The 17,783-nt window shown below is 63.7% G+C and overlaps 9 protein-coding genes and 2 non-coding genes across 11 annotated transcripts; 5 read left to right on the forward strand and 6 right to left on the reverse strand.

Moving 5' to 3' along the window:
* Positions 1–798: 798 nt before the first annotated feature.
* On the reverse strand, positions 799–2,900 carry Q8F55_009121 (uncharacterized protein; the record flags this gene model as incomplete). Its single annotated transcript, XM_069357494.1, has 6 exons — positions 799–810; positions 867–1,153; positions 1,280–2,118; positions 2,278–2,583; positions 2,636–2,674; positions 2,734–2,900. The coding sequence occupies 6 exons, from the start codon at positions 2,898–2,900 to the stop codon at positions 799–801; spliced, it is 1,650 nt and encodes a 549-aa protein (XP_069205431.1).
* Positions 2,901–3,921: 1,021 nt separating this feature from the next.
* Q8F55_009122 lies at positions 3,922–4,014 on the reverse strand. Its single transcript has one exon. It is a non-coding gene; the product is annotated as a tRNA-Leu (tRNA).
* Positions 4,015–4,611: 597 nt separating this feature from the next.
* Q8F55_009123 (uncharacterized protein) lies at positions 4,612–5,070 on the reverse strand (the record flags this gene model as incomplete). The annotated part of the gene is made up of 2 exons (XM_069357495.1): positions 4,612–4,636; positions 4,673–5,070. The coding sequence occupies 2 exons, from the start codon at positions 5,068–5,070 to the stop codon at positions 4,612–4,614; spliced, it is 423 nt and encodes a 140-aa protein (XP_069205432.1).
* Positions 5,071–5,320: 250 nt separating this feature from the next.
* Positions 5,321–6,827, forward strand: fma1 (Methionine aminopeptidase 1; the record flags this gene model as incomplete). Its single annotated transcript, XM_069357496.1, has 7 exons — positions 5,321–5,385; positions 5,452–5,470; positions 5,550–5,607; positions 5,651–5,776; positions 5,812–5,903; positions 5,939–6,484; positions 6,534–6,827. The coding sequence occupies 7 exons, from the start codon at positions 5,321–5,323 to the stop codon at positions 6,825–6,827; spliced, it is 1,200 nt and encodes a 399-aa protein (XP_069205433.1).
* A 48-nt stretch (positions 6,828–6,875) lies between these two features.
* On the reverse strand, positions 6,876–7,310 carry Q8F55_009125 (uncharacterized protein; the record flags this gene model as incomplete). The annotated part of the gene is made up of 3 exons (XM_069357497.1): positions 6,876–6,905; positions 6,942–7,069; positions 7,136–7,310. 3 exons carry the CDS (start codon positions 7,308–7,310, stop codon positions 6,876–6,878), a joined length of 333 nt encoding a protein of 110 aa, XP_069205434.1.
* Positions 7,311–7,670: 360 nt separating this feature from the next.
* Q8F55_009126 (uncharacterized protein) lies at positions 7,671–9,988 on the forward strand (the record flags this gene model as incomplete). Its single annotated transcript, XM_069357498.1, has 7 exons — positions 7,671–7,692; positions 7,743–7,868; positions 7,906–7,968; positions 8,009–8,085; positions 8,122–8,273; positions 8,312–9,446; positions 9,494–9,988. The coding sequence occupies 7 exons, from the start codon at positions 7,671–7,673 to the stop codon at positions 9,986–9,988; spliced, it is 2,070 nt and encodes a 689-aa protein (XP_069205435.1).
* Positions 9,989–10,409: 421 nt separating this feature from the next.
* On the forward strand, positions 10,410–12,296 carry Q8F55_009127 (uncharacterized protein; the record flags this gene model as incomplete). The annotated part of the gene is made up of 5 exons (XM_069357499.1): positions 10,410–10,675; positions 10,725–10,913; positions 11,082–11,170; positions 11,220–11,798; positions 11,848–12,296. The coding sequence occupies 5 exons, from the start codon at positions 10,410–10,412 to the stop codon at positions 12,294–12,296; spliced, it is 1,572 nt and encodes a 523-aa protein (XP_069205436.1).
* Positions 12,297–12,831: 535 nt separating this feature from the next.
* Q8F55_009128 lies at positions 12,832–12,922 on the reverse strand. Its single transcript has one exon. It is a non-coding gene; the product is annotated as a tRNA-Leu (tRNA).
* Positions 12,923–13,269: 347 nt separating this feature from the next.
* On the forward strand, positions 13,270–14,082 carry Q8F55_009129 (uncharacterized protein; the record flags this gene model as incomplete). Its single annotated transcript, XM_069357500.1, has 1 exon — positions 13,270–14,082. The coding sequence occupies one exon, from the start codon at positions 13,270–13,272 to the stop codon at positions 14,080–14,082; it is 813 nt and encodes a 270-aa protein (XP_069205437.1).
* A 112-nt stretch (positions 14,083–14,194) lies between these two features.
* On the reverse strand, positions 14,195–14,793 carry Q8F55_009130 (uncharacterized protein; the record flags this gene model as incomplete). The annotated part of the gene is made up of 3 exons (XM_069357501.1): positions 14,195–14,370; positions 14,417–14,695; positions 14,733–14,793. The coding sequence occupies 3 exons, from the start codon at positions 14,791–14,793 to the stop codon at positions 14,195–14,197; spliced, it is 516 nt and encodes a 171-aa protein (XP_069205438.1).
* Positions 14,794–15,413: 620 nt separating this feature from the next.
* On the forward strand, positions 15,414–17,769 carry PMT2 (Dolichyl-phosphate-mannose--protein mannosyltransferase 2; the record flags this gene model as incomplete). Its single annotated transcript, XM_069357502.1, has 2 exons — positions 15,414–15,536; positions 15,613–17,769. The coding sequence occupies 2 exons, from the start codon at positions 15,414–15,416 to the stop codon at positions 17,767–17,769; spliced, it is 2,280 nt and encodes a 759-aa protein (XP_069205439.1).
* Positions 17,770–17,783: the final 14 nt, after the last annotated feature.

The raw sequence follows: 17,783 nt of genomic DNA on the forward strand, positions 1-17,783 counted from the left end.
GTATGCTTTTGGGCGGGCTGGCTGGCGGGCGAGATGCAGCAGTCGGGTCAGAAATGACGATGGGTGGTGTCGTCGTCTGTCGGCGTCGTCGTCGTTGTCGGTGCTGGCTGGGTGGTGCAGTGGGCAGTGAAGAGTGAGCGAGATGGTCGCCGCTGCCGTGGCGGAGGGAAGGGCACAAGGGGGGGAAGGGAAGAAGGAAGGCACCACCCAGTCAGCCTGGCCGAGCAATTGGAATTGTGGAGCCCAACATGGCCAACGTGGGGTGGGCCACCCACCCGGCAAATGACACGCCCCTCCACCACAGCGTCATCTCTCTCGTCTTTCTCTCTCTTGTGGGTCACGCGGGCTGGCAGGTGGCTGCGGCTCTCGCTCGTGCTTCTGCCCAGTGCGCCGCCGTTGCAGCAAGCCAAGCTCACACGAGGCCCGACAACAGACTCTACACGGCCTTTGTGTCTCGCGTCCTTGTGCCCACCCAGCCAGCCCAGGCCAGCCCAGCTCATCACGCGCCGCCCACCTGCTCGTCTGACGTAGTTTGGACCCAAACTAACTCATAAACGTCGGCGGCATCAAATCTGCACACTAATTGGACCCATTCGTAATACTCACACCGGGCGGCCAATAAGCCAAACCAAACCACAGCCTAATCGAGCCTAATCAGGCCAGCCAACACCCCACCCAGCACCCACCCGCCTCAACAACACAACATCCATCTCCCATGCAATGCTACAATCTAGGGGAGCCGGTGTACCAAAGGATGCCTAACTCGAGGACCAGGATAAAATGACAAAACGATAAAAATTAGAGAATGGGCTGGACAAGGAGTCAGCTTTGTCTCAGGCGGTCGCACTGCCATCGTCCCCACTCACAATCCATTGTCCCATGATGGCCACGGGGATCTCGTATCGGTCGCGGCGGATAGTCATGCTGAAGCATGTCCGGATGACACGGTACTCCTCGTCAACCGTGCCGGCCGGCTGGCCAGAGGAACTGAGCGGTCCGACGGCAGCCTGAGGCAGCATCAGGTCGGGCACCGAGCCCGTCTGTGTCATTGGGACAACAGACGGCGTGTTGCCTTGTGTGCGTGACTGCTGCCCGGCCCGAGTGAGTGACAGCGGAATCTTGAGGGTGCAGTAGGTGTACAGGTGGCTTTGGCCTGGTGGGCGTCAGCTATTGTTCGGAGGACGTGATGGGCGCCGGCGGCGCCGCCAGAGGCGTCGTGCAAGGTCCAGGTTATCCGAGCAGACGCCACCCAGCCATCAACAGTTCACACACTACTCACCCTTCTCGGATGCGACCTTGCCATATCCTTCCCAGAAGCGCACGGCACTGTCCTCGTCCATGAGCTCGTAGACGCACAGCTGGCCGTTGCGGAACAAGGGCGCTGGGATGCCGGTGAGAGACGCAAACTCCTGGTTGGCCTTCTGGATCTCGCCAGTACGACGCCAGATGCAGCTCGGCGTGTGGATCGATGCCAGTGCACGGTCGTACTGGAGCATGAGTCGCTCGTTGGCCTCCTCGACAAACACGAGGTCGAGGTCGGTGAGCTCCTTTGCGATGCGGCGGAACTTTGGCCGGAAGACCTCGAGCGCGGCGAGGATTCGTCGACGGGAATCAGGCGAAATGCTGCTTCCACTCGGCGGTGGCGGGACAACATAGCGTCTGTTGCCTTTTGTCGGTGACGGCGCTCTGCTGGCATCGATGCGGGCGGCTCTTCCAGAGTCCATCCAGCGGTTCATCCGCTCGTACCCCTTGATGTAGTCGTAGGGCTTGAGTAAACCGGCCTCATACTTTGCCCGGATGACCTGCGTCAAGCGTGCGGCACGGGTGCCGTCTGGCTGGTCGGCCGCGGCGAGGAGGTACTGCTCGATGCGCGAGATGCTGCTGAATGGCTCGGCCTTGCCCTTGCCCTTGACGTCGGGCGGAGCCTGTCCGCTGGTCGATGAGCTGCTGCTGCTCTGCGCTGGGGCCGCACCCTGCAGCTGGAGGGCCGAGCTGGTGCCGCCCGCGAGCTGGGGGTCGGTGATGGACGGGTCGTTGCTGCCGCGGCGCACGACCTGGGAGAGGACGTCGACAAAGCCGCCTGGCAGAGTCGGGACACGGAGCGTCTTGAGCATGTCACTGCAGGGGGTGTCAGCAGGGGTCGATCGACGGGGGCGCAAAGGCGCTCGTGGGGGGGCTCTAGCGCTCCCACGCCAGTCACGTCGTCGTCCTTAGTCACCTCCAAAGGCAGGCGGGGGCGGCGCGGGGCGGCACGAGGCTGACTGCGAGCCAACTCACGAGAGGATGCCAAACTCGGCGTTGTCGCCGACGCCCCAGCCGCCGCTCGAGACGTTGCTGACGTCGCGCGTCATGACGCCGAGGTCGAGCGCCGGCGCCGGCGCCTGCGTCTCGGGCTGTGGTGGTTCTGGTGCCGTGTTGGGCGGGAGGAGGGGCCATGACGACGAGCCCGTGTCGTAGACGAGCGACTGGGGTTCCGACTTTGGGATAGCGGCGGCGGCGGCGGGCGCGGCGGGCTGATCTGGCTTCTTGGCCGACGACGGCGGGGTGACGTCGCGGCAGAGGTGGGCAATGTCGCGCTTAATGCTGTCGCCGGTGAGCATCGACCATGGCCGGGCAGTTGGAGAAGCGTACTCACCATCGCTCGCAGGGCCGGCCACCCTCGCAGACCATGTGGCTGGCGTCATCAGCACCGATGCCTGTCTATCTTGTCGGTCGGTCGCGTCGCGGGCTCACCTTCTGCGGCAGTAGACACAGGCCTTGCCACCTTTTCGCTTTGCCTTTTTCGACTTGTGCGACTCGTCGACCGAGTCGCGGTCGCGCTTGGGTGTGAGGGGCTGCTGGGTGCCCGATGGGCCGCCAGCCGGGCCGGGTGTTGGCTGTTTCCAGCCCGACCGGGGCATGGCTTGTGGAAGTGCTGGTCTGACGGCGGTTGACAACATTGTTTGCGGAGTAGAATCTGTCATGATGCAGAGGGGATTTGCTGGTGCGCGCTTATACCAAGCTCTGTGCTCGGCTCTCCAGAATCATCTGGCCTGGGGTCGCGGGCCGTGGGTCGTGGGTCGTGTGTGGGCGGTGGGGTGGGTGAGGCGGGGCGGGGTTGGATGAGGAGGATGCCGAAGTCGAGTGCAGCCAAGATGGTTGATTTGTATTATCATCCACGAGGATTGGTAGTGTTCAAGCACCCACTACAAATCACCGGGCGGTCGGAACCAAATCACGGGGGAACTCTACCATGCCGCATCCCTCTTGGCGCCGTGCATCCAGTCTTGTCGCTGCAATGACGACGCAGCGACGACGGCGACGGAGGACGACAACAGGGAACGGACCAAGGTCGTGCGACGCCGCTCGCCGCCGCCGCCCTGTCGCGCCGCAGATGGGCGGGCTGCAAGCCGCGCCGGCTCACTGACCTTGTTGCCCGTGTGCTCCCCCGCCACTAGCTCGTGCTTGCTTGGAGCAGTAGCGCAGTGGCGGGGGCATGCATCCCTAAGAGCGCGAACACCCCAACCATCGGAACAAGTTTGTCGACGCCCGCTGGCGAGCGAGCGACTCTCCAGCCGGGCCGGGTACGCGTCGGTTCCGCGGCGACCGACCGTACCGGAGCTCGACATGGTCGTTCGAGTCTTTGGTCGCTCTGTTGATCCCCCAGTGGGCTTGGCTTGTTCGCACCGTTACGCCGCAGGCACTCTGCCCTGCCAAACGCCACCCGATAGGAACCTATTGTCCGTCTGCGTGCGCTGCCTGTCCTCTGCTAGCCGCCGCCATCACCAAAAAGCCAAAAGCCACGGACCAGGGCGGACCCCACTTTGGCCGCCACAACAACGCCTCGGCAGGAACCGGAGATGTGGGCCTCGGAATCCCGGATTACCCCGGGTAGACTGAAGCGACTCCAAAAAGCTAGGCTTGAGGATTTGACTCCTCGTTTGACGAGAGTGGGATTCGAACCCACGTCCGAAGACTGCGGATATGCTTGAGCACACCTTAACACAGCGCCTTAGACCGCTCGGCCATCTCGCCGAGGTTGATATTGCTGAAAGCGCTGTGGCGGTGTCAGCTATGAGGCATCGCCACATTGATGTTTCAGACCGACTCGTCTTGCATTACCTCGACTCCTCACCGGTAAGCTTAACAGTGAGCCAGCGCCACGGCTGAGGCGCACACTGGTGACTGTATTGCGCACGGAGCAGAAGTAGAGGGCATGGGTGCAACCCCTCGTCAGTAACCACATACACCACCGCGATTGCTCCACACGTTGCACCATCACCATGCACACCATGCACACCACACCTCGCCATGCATCGCCTCCCCACAGCCATCCCACACCATCCCCAACGACGACGCAGGCATTGCCGAACGAATACAAATCTCGGAGATCCGTCACCGGAGCCAACGTCGACGCCGCCTCATGGACCCTTCGTGGTCCCTATCGTCCCACCCCCGGGCCCACTATTACGCCTCGCAATTCCGCGGCTGTCAGTGGGTCTGACAAGACAGCAGATCGGCACCACGAGGTTATCCGGCGCGTCCAGCAGGCGATGCAGTGTGTAGGCGAGTGCGGTACGACCAGCACTGCGACTCGGCGGCCCGGCGACCCGGCCGCCGGCTTCCGACCCTCTACTTCTTCACATAGTTGGACAGCCTGGCGTCAGTCAGTGGCGCCCGGCCCGAGACCTACTCGACGAGGTTGCCGTCCGGGTCGTAGAGGTACACGGACTTGATGGGTCCGACGGCGCCGGTGCGGGGCACGACCTCTGCGCCCTCGAGCAGGGTGAGGCCGGCCTCCTGGAGCCGCTGGCGGACGAGCTGCACATCGTCCTGCACGACAAAGCACAGGTCAGCCGAGCCGGTCTGCACATGCGTCGCCTTGGGGTCGAACTCGTGCCCCTTCTCGTGCAGGTTGATCTTGGACTGGCCGAAGAGGAGCGAGTGCCGCGTCGTGTCGGGCGCGTTGAGGGGCGAGAAGGTCTCGTGCCGCATCCCCAGGCGCGTGTAGAATGCGATCGTGCGCGGGAGCGACGCGACGGTGAGCACGAGGTGGTCGATGGAAGCGATGGTGCACAGCGCGGCGGACATGGTGCTTGTGGAGCTCGGTGTGGGGTACCTCTGCTTCGAGGTGGGTTATATGCTCTGCTCGCTGTCGGACGCGGGACGTAGCATGACGCAGCCGACGGGGCACCACCGCCGGCAGGTTGGCGGCCACTCCGACGACGCTCACGTGACCTGTTTGCAGATCGCGCACCAACTTCTTCACGGGTGGCTTACTGCGGCGGCGTCGGCGTGCTTTGTGTCGTCTGCCATCACATACACCACACCACACGACACAATGACCCTCTGCACAGGCTGCCAGGCGAGGGAGGCCTCGCGCCTCGAGTGCCCCCACTGCAAGAAGTGCGTGCTGGCCGTAGCATCGCTGACGCCAGGTTGAATATCGCCGGCAGCTTCTTCTGCGACCAGGACTGCTTCAAGAAGAACTGTGAGTGCGAGGGGTTTGGATGCATGCTGACGGCGCAGGGGTATGTGCATGAGTATGCTACGACCCCACTAATGCCCAGGGAACGCACAAGCTCATCCACAACATTGTCAAGATCGCGGCCGACAATGAGGACACGAGTGCGTGGTGGCAACTGGCGCGGCGCGTGCTGACTCGCCGCAGAGAACTCGACCATCCCCGCCTCGATGCGCGGATACCAGTTCACTGGCACGCTGAGGCCCGTGTACCCGCTCTCGGCCAAGCGCGAGGTTCCCGCACACATCGAGCGCCCCGACTACGCCGACCACCGTGAGTGTTTGCTGCTGGCAAGGCTGACAGACCAGCCCAGGGATGGAGCGCGTGCGAGGCGGTCCGCGAGCGGTCGGTCAAGATTCTTACCCAGCAGGAGATTGAGGCCATGAGGACGGTGTGCAGGGTGAGTGGTGGTATTCGACGAGTGCTGACGTCTAGCTCTCGCGCGAGGTCCTGGACATTACCGCCGCCGCCATCCGCCCGGGCATCACGTCGGACGAGCTCGACGCCATCTGCCACCAGGCATGCATCGACCGCAACGCCTACCCCTCGCCGCTCAACTACAACAAGTTCCCCAAGTCGGTGTGCATCAGCGTCAACGAGGTCATCTGCCACGGCATCCCCGACCAGCGGCCACTGGTCGAGGGCGACATTGTCAACCTCGACGTGTCCCTGTTCTACAAGGGCTTCCACGGCGACCTGAACGCGACGTACCCCGTCGGCAAGATTGACCAGGAGTCACAAGACCTGATTGACACGACCAAGAAGGCGATGGAGGAGGCGATTGCCCTGTGCAAGCCTGGCGTCCCCTACCGCGAGATTGGCAACAAGATCGAGTCCATCACAAAGCCCAAGGGCTTCAGCATCGTCCGCCGCTACACTGGCCACGGTATCCACAACCTGTTCCACTGCAACCCCAACATTGTCCACTACGCCAACTCGAAGATGCCCGGAAAGATGGAGGTCGGCCAGGTGTTTACCATTGTGAGTGGCGTGATTGGCTGGCGGGGGTGCCGAGCTGACAATATCCCAGGAGCCCATGATCAACCTCGGCACGGCCAACCTCGACCACTGGCGCGACGACTGGACGGCCGTTACGCTCGACGGCCGCCGATCGGCCCAGTTTGAGGAGACGATCCTCATCACCGAGAACGGCGCCGAGATCCTCACCAGGATATCCAAAAAGAAGAAGAAGAACAACAAGAAGAAGAACAAGAAGTCGGCCAACGGTGCTGCTGCTGCTGGCGGTGCCGCTTCCGACGATGAGGACGACGACACGCCTGCCGACACGCCAAACGGTGCTGGCACCCCCATTGCCACGGACTAGCCGTAGTGCAGCCCGAGTAGTCTAGAGCCACATCATGCATTTTTCTTCCTATGCTGCGTCCTCTGGGATTGTCTTGAGCTGGGGTGTGAGTGGGGCCATCTCGAATCGACTCACTTGCAACCCGTGGATCCCCTTGATGTCCTCCTTGAGGCAGTCGTTGACGAGCTTGTGCTGCTTGACCATGGAGAGGCCCTTGAACTCGGGCGAGGAGACAGAGATGGCGTAGAACGAGCCACAGCCGCCTGGGCACCGTCAGCCAACGACCACGGCCTACGCCTCCACCACCGCCCCAACTACAATGTACCCACCAGACACATCCTGCACCTGCAGCTGCGTGCCGGGAAACCTAGCGGCGAGCTTGTCCCAGATGACGCGCTCGCCCTCGCCCAAGCCGGCGGGCTGCTCGCGCGCGGGGGTGCTGTAGACGCGGGCCAGTGTGCTTCTTGTGGAGCGGGCGAGCGGGCGGGCGAGGGCGCGGAGCATGGCGACGGAGTATGGGTGCTGACAAAAGTTGGGACGGGTGCGATGGAGAAGCCGAGGTGCCGGCCGGGGTGAAGGGGTGGGCTGGGCGGGGGCAAATGGCTTGCCGAGGGACGCGGACCTGAGTGACGGACAGCGTCACCGCGACGACCACGGCCACGACGGGTCGGTGCTGAGTGAGTTGCGTTGGGCACGACTCTGCACCACTTCTCATCCAACAACGACAACATCAACTACAACCCACTCACGACTACGCGCAAGACACGAACCTAGACGACTGCGCGACCACGCGCCGATACCCACCCGCGGATCCACCTCGCGGCATCCCTTCCCCCCACCATCACCCTCGCGACACACACCACCATGGCCGACGCCAAGCTGTTCAGTGAGTGGATGCATCGGCGCACTCGCCGCTCGGGGCTGACACCTCGCCAGCCCGGACCAAGATCCAGGACCTCCGCGAGGAGCTCCGCAACTCGGGCGACAAGAAGGACAAGGGGTACGCGCGCAAGAAGGTTGCGCTCAAGAAGATCGTCGCCAACATGACCATGGGCAACGACAGTGGGTGGGACAACCTGTATGTTCGCTCACCCGCCAGTGTCGCAGCTCTTCCCCGACATGGTGCAGTGCATGCAGATCCAGGTGCTCGAGATCAAGAAGAGTGGGTCGGTGTGTGGGGCAAGCAGGCTGACCCCTCCCAGTGGTCTACCTCTACCTCGTCAACTACGGCCGCTCGCGCCCCGAGGAGGTCGCGCATGCCATCGGCGGGTTCCTCTCGGTGCGTTTGTGGTGCGGTGCATGGCTGACAAGGCAGGACTGCGCCGACCGCAACCCGCTCATCCGCGCGCTCGCGATCCGCACCATGTCGTCCATCCCGCTGCCGAGCATCATCCAGGCCCTCGTCGACCCGCTGCGACACGGGCTCGAGGACCAGGACCCCTACGTGCGCAAGACGTCGGCGATTGCGTGAGTGTGCAACCGAGGGGCGGGACTGACGCCCGAAGCGTTGCAAAGCTCTACTCGTCCGACTATGGCAAGAAGATGATTGAGCGCGAGAACTTTGTCGCCATGCTCCGCGACCTGCTGGCCGACCACAACCCCACCGTCGTGGCCAATGCCGTCGCCGCGCTGATGGAGATCTCGGACAGAAGCAGCGACATCACGCTTAGATTAAACGCCACGGTCGCGGGCAAGCTCGTCGCGGCCCTCGGCGAGTGCTCAGAGTGGGGACAGGTGTACATCCTCGACTCGCTCCTCTCGTTCATTCCCCAGACGTCGCTCGACGCCGAGACCCTCGCAGAGAGGATATCGGTCCGCCTGCAGCACGCAAACTCGGCCGTCGTGCTCACCACCGTCAAGGTTATCCTCTACCTCATGAACTATATGGAGGACGAGGACCTCATCCGCGTGCTCGAGCGCAAGATGGGTCCTCCGCTCGTCACGCTGCTGTCGACCGGGCCCGAGGTGCAATACGTCGCCCTGCGCAACATTCTCCTTATTATCCAGCGCCGCCCGGCCATCCTCGCCAACGAGGTCAAGGTCTTCTTCTGCAAGTACAACGACCCGATCTACGTCAAGCTCGCCAAGCTTGAGATCATGTACCGCCTCACCCGTGAGGAGAATGTGTCCGAGGTCCTCGCCGAGCTCAAGGAGTATGCGTCGGAAGTCGACGTCGACTTTGTGCGCAAGGCTGTCCGCTCTATCGGCCGCCTGGCGATCAAGATCTCTGGCGCCTCGGACCAGTGCGTCCTGGTCCTGCTCGACCTGCTCAAGACGAGGATCACGTACGTCGTCCAGGAGGCGATTGTCGTCATCAAGGATATCTTCAGGCGGTACCCCAACAAGTACGAGAGCATCATTGGCACGCTGTGCGAGAACCTCGACATGCTCGACGAGCCTGAGGCCAAGGCGGCTATGATCTGGATTGTTGGCCAGTATGCCGACCGCATTGAGAACAGCGACGAGCTTTTCGAGGACTTTACATATGGGTTCAAGGAGGAGCCGGCCGAGGTGCAGCTCGCGCTGCTGACCGCTGTCGTCAAGCTGTTTATCAAGCGCCCAACGGCGGCGCAGACGCTCCTGCCAGAGGTGCTCAAGCTGGCTACGGAGGAGGCCGAGAACCCCGACTTGAGGGACCGTGTAAGTGGCGTGGGGGCGGGTTGCTATGACACATGCTGACTCCACAGGGATTCATGTACTGGCGCCTGCTCACCACCAACCCCACGGCTGCCCGCGAGATTGTGCTTGGCGAGAAGCCTGTTATCTCAACCGAGACGGACCGCATGGTCAAGGGCATGCTCGACCAGCTCCTACTCCACACCGGTACACTCGGCTCCATCTACCACAAGAACCCCGAGACATTTATCCGCACAGCCAAGCCACGGTACCTGCCCGACTCGCCGGCGCTCAACGCTTCGTCGAGGCGGCACCTCGTCATGCCACGAGGCACGGCGACGTCGAGCTTCAACCCCAAGTCGGTGCCAGTACCTGCGCGACCAACAATGGAGTCTGGCAACGGCAACGGCAGCAATGGCGGCGAGCGGGCCGATACGCCACAGGGCGGCGACCTGTCGGACGACCCGTACAGCCAGCTGGCGGATCTGGACCTTCTTGGCGGCGGCGGCAACTACCAGGCCGACGTGCCGCGGCCGCGTGGGGGGACTGAGGACTTGTTGATTTAGCGGGGGCGTTGCGGTGCTGCTGCGCTGCGCTGCTGTTTATGATATACCCATGCATGTTGTGGTGTGATGCGACGGAGCGACGAGGGATCTCATGGATCGACTTCAAGCCGGCTTAAGCTGGACTTGGTTTATGGGCCAGGCACGCCGCACGTGGCTTGGCAATATCTCGCTCAGGGCGGGCGACTGGCGGGATGACTTTGAGTTGAGCGAGTAGACGTGGTCGACGCATCGTCGATTGACCCATTGTCCATCGCACCCCGCGGCATCGCACCACGAGCACGACACCGCAAGGCAGCCCACGGCGCAGAGTGTACGCGCGACGACGACACGCAACGACCTAGCACGCGCGACCCCCCGCCCGCCCGATGGATGACGGGACGCACGCCGCAGCCGCAGCCGAGCCGATAGCCCCCCCATCGCCATGCCGCCAAAGTACGCGGCGCTGAGTGACGGCCCCGAGGGCTCGGGCATGGAGATGAGCGCTGGGCCGCTGCCACCACCGAAAAGCGTCGACGGGGACGGCGACGACTCGGGGTCCGAGACGACGTTCCCGCCGACCCCGAGCCGAGCCAGCAGGCCGGGGCACGCGCGCACCTCGTCGCAGGGCTCGCACCTCGCCACGACGGCGCAGAAGCGCGCGCTGTGGTGGCGCAACGTCGTGATCACGGGCATGTTTATTTTGTCGTGGTGGGTGCCGTGGCCGTGGGCGGTGGGGAGTTGTGCTAAACCGCACCAGGTACCTCTTCGCAACCCTCCTCTCCCTGTACAACAAGTGGATGTTTGACGCAAAGCACTACGGCTTCAGCTTCCCGCTGTTCGTGACCGCGTGGCACATGGTCGTGCAGTTCCTCCTCGCGCTCACGATTCGGCTCGTGTGGAGCGCAAAGTTTCGCCCGGTCGAGCGGCCGACGCGGGGCGAGTATGTGTGAGTGTCGCGCGAGCGCAGCGAGCGCAGCCAGCGTGGCCGGGGTGGCTGTCATGACCGCAATGGTGTCCGTCGCCGTCGTGACCGCAATGGTGTCCGTCGATGTGGTGACGCGCTTGTGCCGGCGCCCCCGCCCCCGCCCCCACGTACACGCTACTAACCCACCAGAACCCGCATCACACCCACGGCCACGGCCACGGGCGCCGACATCGGCCTGTCCAACCTGTCCCTCAAGACGATCGACCTGAGCCTGTACAGTGGGTAGACCACGATATACGCCGTCGCAACGCTAACACACCGCTCTAGCCATGGTCAAGTCGTCCGCCCTCATCTTCGTCCTCTTCTTCGCCTTCCTCTTCCGCCTGGAAAAGTTCAGCATCCGCCTCGTCGGCGTCATCGTGCTCATCTCCGCCGGCGTCTTCATGATGGTGTTTCAGGCCAAGGCCGTCAGCATCCCCGGCATCATCATGGTGCTGTGCGCGAGCGCGATCGGCGGTCTGCGCTGGGCCCTCACCGAGCTCATCATGCACAAGAAGGCCATGGGCCTGAGTAACCCGTTCGCGACGATTTTCTGGATCACGCCGATCATGGGCGTCGTGCTGTTCGCCGTGAGCCTGGCCGCCGAGAGCTGGACCCAGATCTTCCAGTCGGCCTTCTTCGCCACGCCGCTCGAGGGCATCAAGACGGTCGCGGTGATTGCGCTCCCTGGCTGCATTGCGTTTGCCATGGTCGCGAGCGAGTACTTTGTGCTCCAGCGCGCGGGTGTCGTGCCGCTGTCCATCGCGGGCATCTTCAAGGAGGTGTCGACCATCACCATCTCGGCCTGGGTGTTTGGCGACAAGCTGTCCGAGGTCAAGATTGTCGGTGTGGTCGTGACGATCTGTGGTGAGTCGAGTGTGCGCACCAAAGTCCTTTCCCTGACGCCGCGCGACAGGAATCGCACTCTACTCGTTCCACAAGTATCGCAAGAGCCTCAGCGCCGACGTCGAGCTCGACGCGCGCGGCAATCCGATCGTCGATGACGACGAGGACGACGAGCGCCGCCCGCTCACGTCGCAGCGGCACGAGTATGCCACGGCGCCCGACAATGCGACGTCGCCGAGTGCGACGGCTGTCCCGCTGCACACATTAGACGGGCCGGCGCAGCACGTTGTCGGGGACGATGAGGACGAGGACGAGCGGCGCAGCGGCGACGTCACGCCCGAGTCTGACCGCGAGGCCGACCGCATCACGCGCCTGCGCGACGACTTTGAGGGCTGGGACTCTGTGCATGTCGGCAGCGACGACGAGAGTGAGGCCGACGACGACGATGTGAGCAGGCACCGCGAGCTGCGCGAGGGGACAGGGTCGCGGTGGAAGGACTTTTGGAACAAGTCGCTGTGAGGGGGCGGGGCGGGGGGCCGGTGGGCTGGCTGTAGACGAATTCATGATAGACATGTATCAGGAGCGTGTGGCATGTGTGGGGCGGGGGTCGGGGGGACTGGGGTGCAGGCCGGGCGCGGAGGGCCATGGGCGTGTGTGTTGTGGCGGTCGCGCCGGCACGAGCGCGGCTCAGCCGGTCGACGCTGAGTGTGGCTCGGGTGACGTGTAGGACTGGGCGGGGCGCACGAGCTGGGGTAATGGCCTGTGTGCATGACTAAGGGCGGGCGTGCCTGCGTGTGGCGGCGATCGCCACGAGCACGCACATCGACATCGACCAACTCGACAGCCCTAGTCGTTTCTCGCGCGCTCCATGCAGCCTCGGCCACTGACACGGTGCGGAGCAACAGTAGACACCGCAGGACGATTACAAACCCTTACAAACCATTAGCGGGATTAAATTGATTTTTCCAAGTTTTCGCCTCCCTTCCCCCGCCTCTTCGTCGCTCCATCGCAGCGCGGGCCAAAAGCATTGGCTGGGAGGAACTGAATCCTCGCTTGACGAGAGTGGGATTCGAACCCACGTCCGAAGACTGCGGATGTGTGAACACACCTTAACACAGCGCCTTAGACCGCTCGGCCATCTCGCCGAACACGGGGTCGGGGGGCGGGGCTGGCTCCTGAGCCCTCCCCCCTCCGCTCCTCGCATCTCCTCCCGCCCCCTCGGCCTTGCGGCGTCTTGAGGGCAACTAGTCGCCGCGGCGGGGCGCGGATATAACGCAGCGCGCACACACCTTGCCTCGACGTCATGTCGCGCAGAGTACTTATCCTCGCTGGCGTCGCGCTGCTCGCCTCACTGCTCCTCGTCCAACCCGACACCATTCGGTCTCTCCGTGCTCTTGTCCCGCGGCAAGCTCGCGCCACCCTCGCGCCACCCTCGCCACTCTCGCCCCTCGCGCGCTACCTCCGACCCCAACCCACCCCCCAAGCCCGCACCATGTCCTCCTCCTTCGGCGCCGAGCGCTGGGACCCCAACGGCGCCGAGCTCCTCCTCAAGCCTAGCCGCGGCGCCGCCGCCGACCCCCGCAGCCTAAAGGGCAAGCGCGTCCTCGTCATCGGCGGCAGCGGCATCGTCGGCAGCCACCAGGTCGACGGGTTCGCGCGCGCCGGCGCCGAGGTGCTCCTCGCCTCGCGGAAACAAGCCAATGCCGAGTCCGCCGCGCGCGACGCAGCCAAGCGCGTCCCCGGCGCCACTATCACGCCCGTCTCCGGCGAGCTGGGCACCTTCTCCGGCGCCGCAGCGTTCGCGGACAAGATCGAGCAAGACCACGGGAGGGTCGACCACGTCGTCGTCGCCATCGGCAGCTGGTGGTCCGGCCGCGGGCTGTGGGACGTGCCCGAGGACGTGTGGCAGCGCTTCTTTGTCGACGTGACGACTGGGTACGTGGCCTCGCTCCGTGCGTGGCTCCCCCGCCTCCCGGAGACCGGGAGCATGGTGTGGATCCTCGGCGCGAGCGGCGTCGTCCCCGTCCCCGGCGCCGGGCCCCTCTCCATGGCCCAGGCGAGTCTGGTCATGGCGCAGCGCGTGGTCGAGGCCGAGACGGGCGACTCGCGCCGCCTCTTCTCTATCGTGCTGGGCAACTTGGCCACGCGCGAGCGCCCGGGCGCGCCAGGCTCGTGGATCACGGCCGATGAGGCGGCGGAAGTCGCTGTCGCGCTCGCTGCTAGGCCTGACGCGCCGAGCCAGGGCGTGGTGATCCGCCATCGCGCGGCACTTGACTCGGTGCAGAAGCGCCTCGGGCTCAAGTGACCCGGTGCAGAAGCGCCTCAGGCCCAATTCGACTCTGTAGCGTTATAGAACATGTGATTAGTGCCCCGTTCGTTAGTGCTTGCCCGCACGCCGCCACAACAATGCCAATGCATCATGCCTCGGTGGCCTCGGGAGCCGCCGCCGCCTCCTCCTTCTTCGCCTTGGCCTCGCCCTTGACCGGCGCAATCTTGTTGAACACGTGTGCCGGGAGCTCGGGGACGCCGTACTGCACCCGGTGCAGCGCGTACTCGCGCGCGAGGTCCTGCTGTCCAAAGCGGATACACCGGCCTGGGGAGTCAGCTACGGCCTACCCTTGGCCCGACGCCCGACGCACCGACAAGCTCCACCGCCGTCTGGTCCGTCACCTTCCTGCCCTGCGCGCGCCAGCTCTTGAGCACGCTGCCGAGCTGCTGCAGGTCCTCGACCGAGTCGCTCAGCTGGACCACCTTGCGCAGGTCGCCGACGCGCACCGACGTGCGGCCCAGGATGCTGGCTGAGAGTGCCGCGCGGCGCGCCGCGCGCCCGCCCGTCGCGGCCTCGACCTGCGCGTCGTCGAACAGGTCGTCGCCGTCAAAGTCGTCCTCGATCGCCGCTGCCTTGGCCTTCTTGGCCGCTGCGCGTTAGCTGAGCCCGCCGGCGCGCGAGCCTACCTGGTGCCGAGGTGTGCAGTGATCGCAATGTTGCTGGTGCGAGGCGGCGGAGGGCGAGCATGGTGGGTGGGTTGGTGCTGGACGTGTCGAAGCGAGCGAGCTCGAGTTGGTCGACTTTCATTGCCATGGCCATCTTGAAATGTTGAAGCCGGATGAAAGCGGCTTGCACGTGGGGTACACGTGTTGAGTAGGCGTGGGAGATGTCTTCTCGCGCCTAATACCCCTTCCCAGCCCGTTGCCATTGTGGCTGCGCGTATCCAGTTCCTAGGTGACTTGCGACAATTCCCCCTGCGCGGCGCGGCGCGGGTGTCGCTCGCAACTCGGCCACACCGCCTTCCCTCCGCGCCCACCTGGCCCGCCCACTACGCCACGACGTGTCATTGTAACCTGGACACCTTGCTCGTTCCCGTTCCGCCAGCCTCACCTTGCAGCCACCAGCCATCTTTCGCCTTGCTCAACCCACACACCCCAACGCACACCCCCACCACCAGGCGCCTCGCATACTTGAACTCTCGAAAGAGAGCTTTGCGTGCACTCCACCTTATGCGGTCGACAACGCACCGCCGAACACATTACCACGACGAGGACGATCTAGCCGACCCCCGGCCGTGGGAGACACGTGTTCCGCCTTCAAAGTACGGCTCATCACAACAAGAGCACCCAGACCTCCCCCTCTACAGCATGGAGGACGAGAAGCACAAGCTCCAGCCCGATGACCAGGGCAAGTGGGACAAGGGCCACGGCGCTGGGCCAGGCGTAGGTGGCAAGCGCGGCCTTCCCCCAAGGCAGCGAGTCGAGGGGCCAGTGAGTAGACAGCAGACGCGAGACGCGTCTATCGGGCGCGCGCGTGCGTGGCAGCAGCAGCAGCTGACACGCGCAGCGGGGATTCTACGCAGAGTACGAGGACTGGATCTGGGCTGGCATCTACACCGTCCTGTCCATGCTCACCCGCTTCTGGCGCATCGGCGCGGCCAACTTTGTTGTCTGGGACGAAGCCCACTTTGGCAAGTTTGGCTCCCACTACATCAACCGCGACTTCTACTTTGACGTCCACCCCCCGCTCGGCAAGATGCTCGTCGGTTTGGCCGGTGTGCTCTCGGGCTACAACGGCGGCTTCGAGTTCAAGTCGGGCGTCGAGTACCCCGACGAGGTGCCGTACGTCGCCATGCGCGTGCTCCTCGCGTCGTTTGGTGTCGCGCTGGTTCCCCTCGCGTGGTGGACTGCGGGCGAGCTGGGCTGGTCCCGCTTCACGCGCCACTGGGTGACAATCTGTGTCCTGTGCGACGTCGGATGGCTCTGCATCTCGCGCTTCATCCTGCTCGACTCGATGCTCCTGTTCTTCACGTTCACGACCTTCCTCGGCCTCGTCAAGTTCCACAATCAGCGTCACAACGCGTTTGGTGACGACTGGTGGATCTGGCTCATCTTCACTGGCTGGTCGATCGGCTGCGTCTGCAGCGTCAAGTGGGTCGGCATGTTTGTGACGGCCGTCGTCGGCCTCTACACCATCGAGGACCTGTGGGACAAGTTTGGCGACCTGTCGATGCCGATCCGCACGTACATCAAGCACTGGGTCGCGCGCATCGGCGCTTTGATCGTCTTGCCTTTCGTCATCTACGCGGCGTGCTTCAAGATTCACTTTTTGATCCTCAACAGGTCGGGTCCTGGTGATGCGCAGATGAGCTCGTTGTTCCAGTCGCACCTGATTGGCAACGACTTTTCAGAATCGCCTCTTGAGGTTGCTTATGGCTCCAAGGTGACGCTCAAGAACTATGGCTACGGTGGTGGTCTGCTCCACTCGCACGTCCAGACCTACCCTGTTGGGTCCCAGCAGCAGCAGGTTACGTGCTACCACTACAAGGACAGCAACAACAACTGGTTCGTGTCGCACCCCCGCGACGCCAACCCGCACCCCGACGAGATCCAGTACCTCAAGGATGGCGACACGATTCGTCTTGTTCACGAGCAGACCAGCCGCAACCTCCACTCGCACTACGTCCACGCGCCTGTTACCAAGGAGTGGTGGGAGGTCTCGGGCTACGGCAACGCCACCATTGGTGACGACCACGACCACTGGGTTGTCGAGATTGTCGATGACACGGTCAGCCGCAAAAAGTCCAAGGACGGCATCGTGCACACTCTTACCACGCGTCTGCGTCTCAAGCACAAGACGATTGGCTGCTACCTCCGTGCCGCCAACTCGGTGCTTCCGCAGTGGGGCTTCAAGCAGATCGAGGTGTACTGCCAGAACTCGGACGCCAAGGACATTCACACGTACTGGAACGTCGAGTCTCACTGGAACGAGCAGCTCCCTCCGGGCAACGTCAAGCTGTACAAGTCGCCCTTCTGGCGCGACTTTTCGCACCTCAACGTCGCCATGTGGACGTCGAACAATGCGCTGGTGCCCGACCCGGACAAGGAGGACGTGCTGGCGTCCAAGCCTTCCGACTGGCCCCTGCTCCACCTCGGTCTGCGTATGTGCGGCTGGGGCGACTCGCAGATCAAGTTCTACCTGCTTGGTACGCCGATTATCTGGTGGTTCAGCACGGCGTCGCTGCTGCTTTCCGGCCTCCTCGGTGCGTGGTACATTCTCCGCCAGCAGCGCCACTACAAGGACTGGGCTCCTGGAGAGTTTGACCACTGGGTGTATGTGGCCAAGGTGGCGTTCTACGGCTGGGCCTTCCACTATCGTGAGTGGGTGTGGGTGTGCAGTGCTGACCGCAGTTCCGTTCATGATCATGGGTCGTGTGACGTACTTGCACCACTACCTCCCGACCCTGTGGTTTGCCGTGCTCATCGCGGGTCACGTCCTCGACACGTGGTTCTTCAACAACCCCAAGCTCTCGCCCACGACCAGGCTGGCCTGGTTTGTTCTGTGGACTGCCGCCGTTGTGATCAACTTTTGGTGGTTCAAGGACCTCGCCCTGGGTATCCACGGCCCTGTCAACGAGCACAAGGGCTGGCAGTGGCGTCGCTCTTGGAACGTGAGTACGGGGGTGTGGCTTTCGCTGACTTTCAGATTTACAACGGCGTGTAGTCTCATGTGATGGA

The sequence above is a fragment of the Vanrija albida genome (assembly GCF_041260175.1).
Source record: "Vanrija albida strain AlHP1 chromosome Unknown contig_7, whole genome shotgun sequence".
Lineage (NCBI taxonomy): Eukaryota > Fungi > Basidiomycota > Tremellomycetes > Trichosporonales > Trichosporonaceae > Vanrija > Vanrija albida.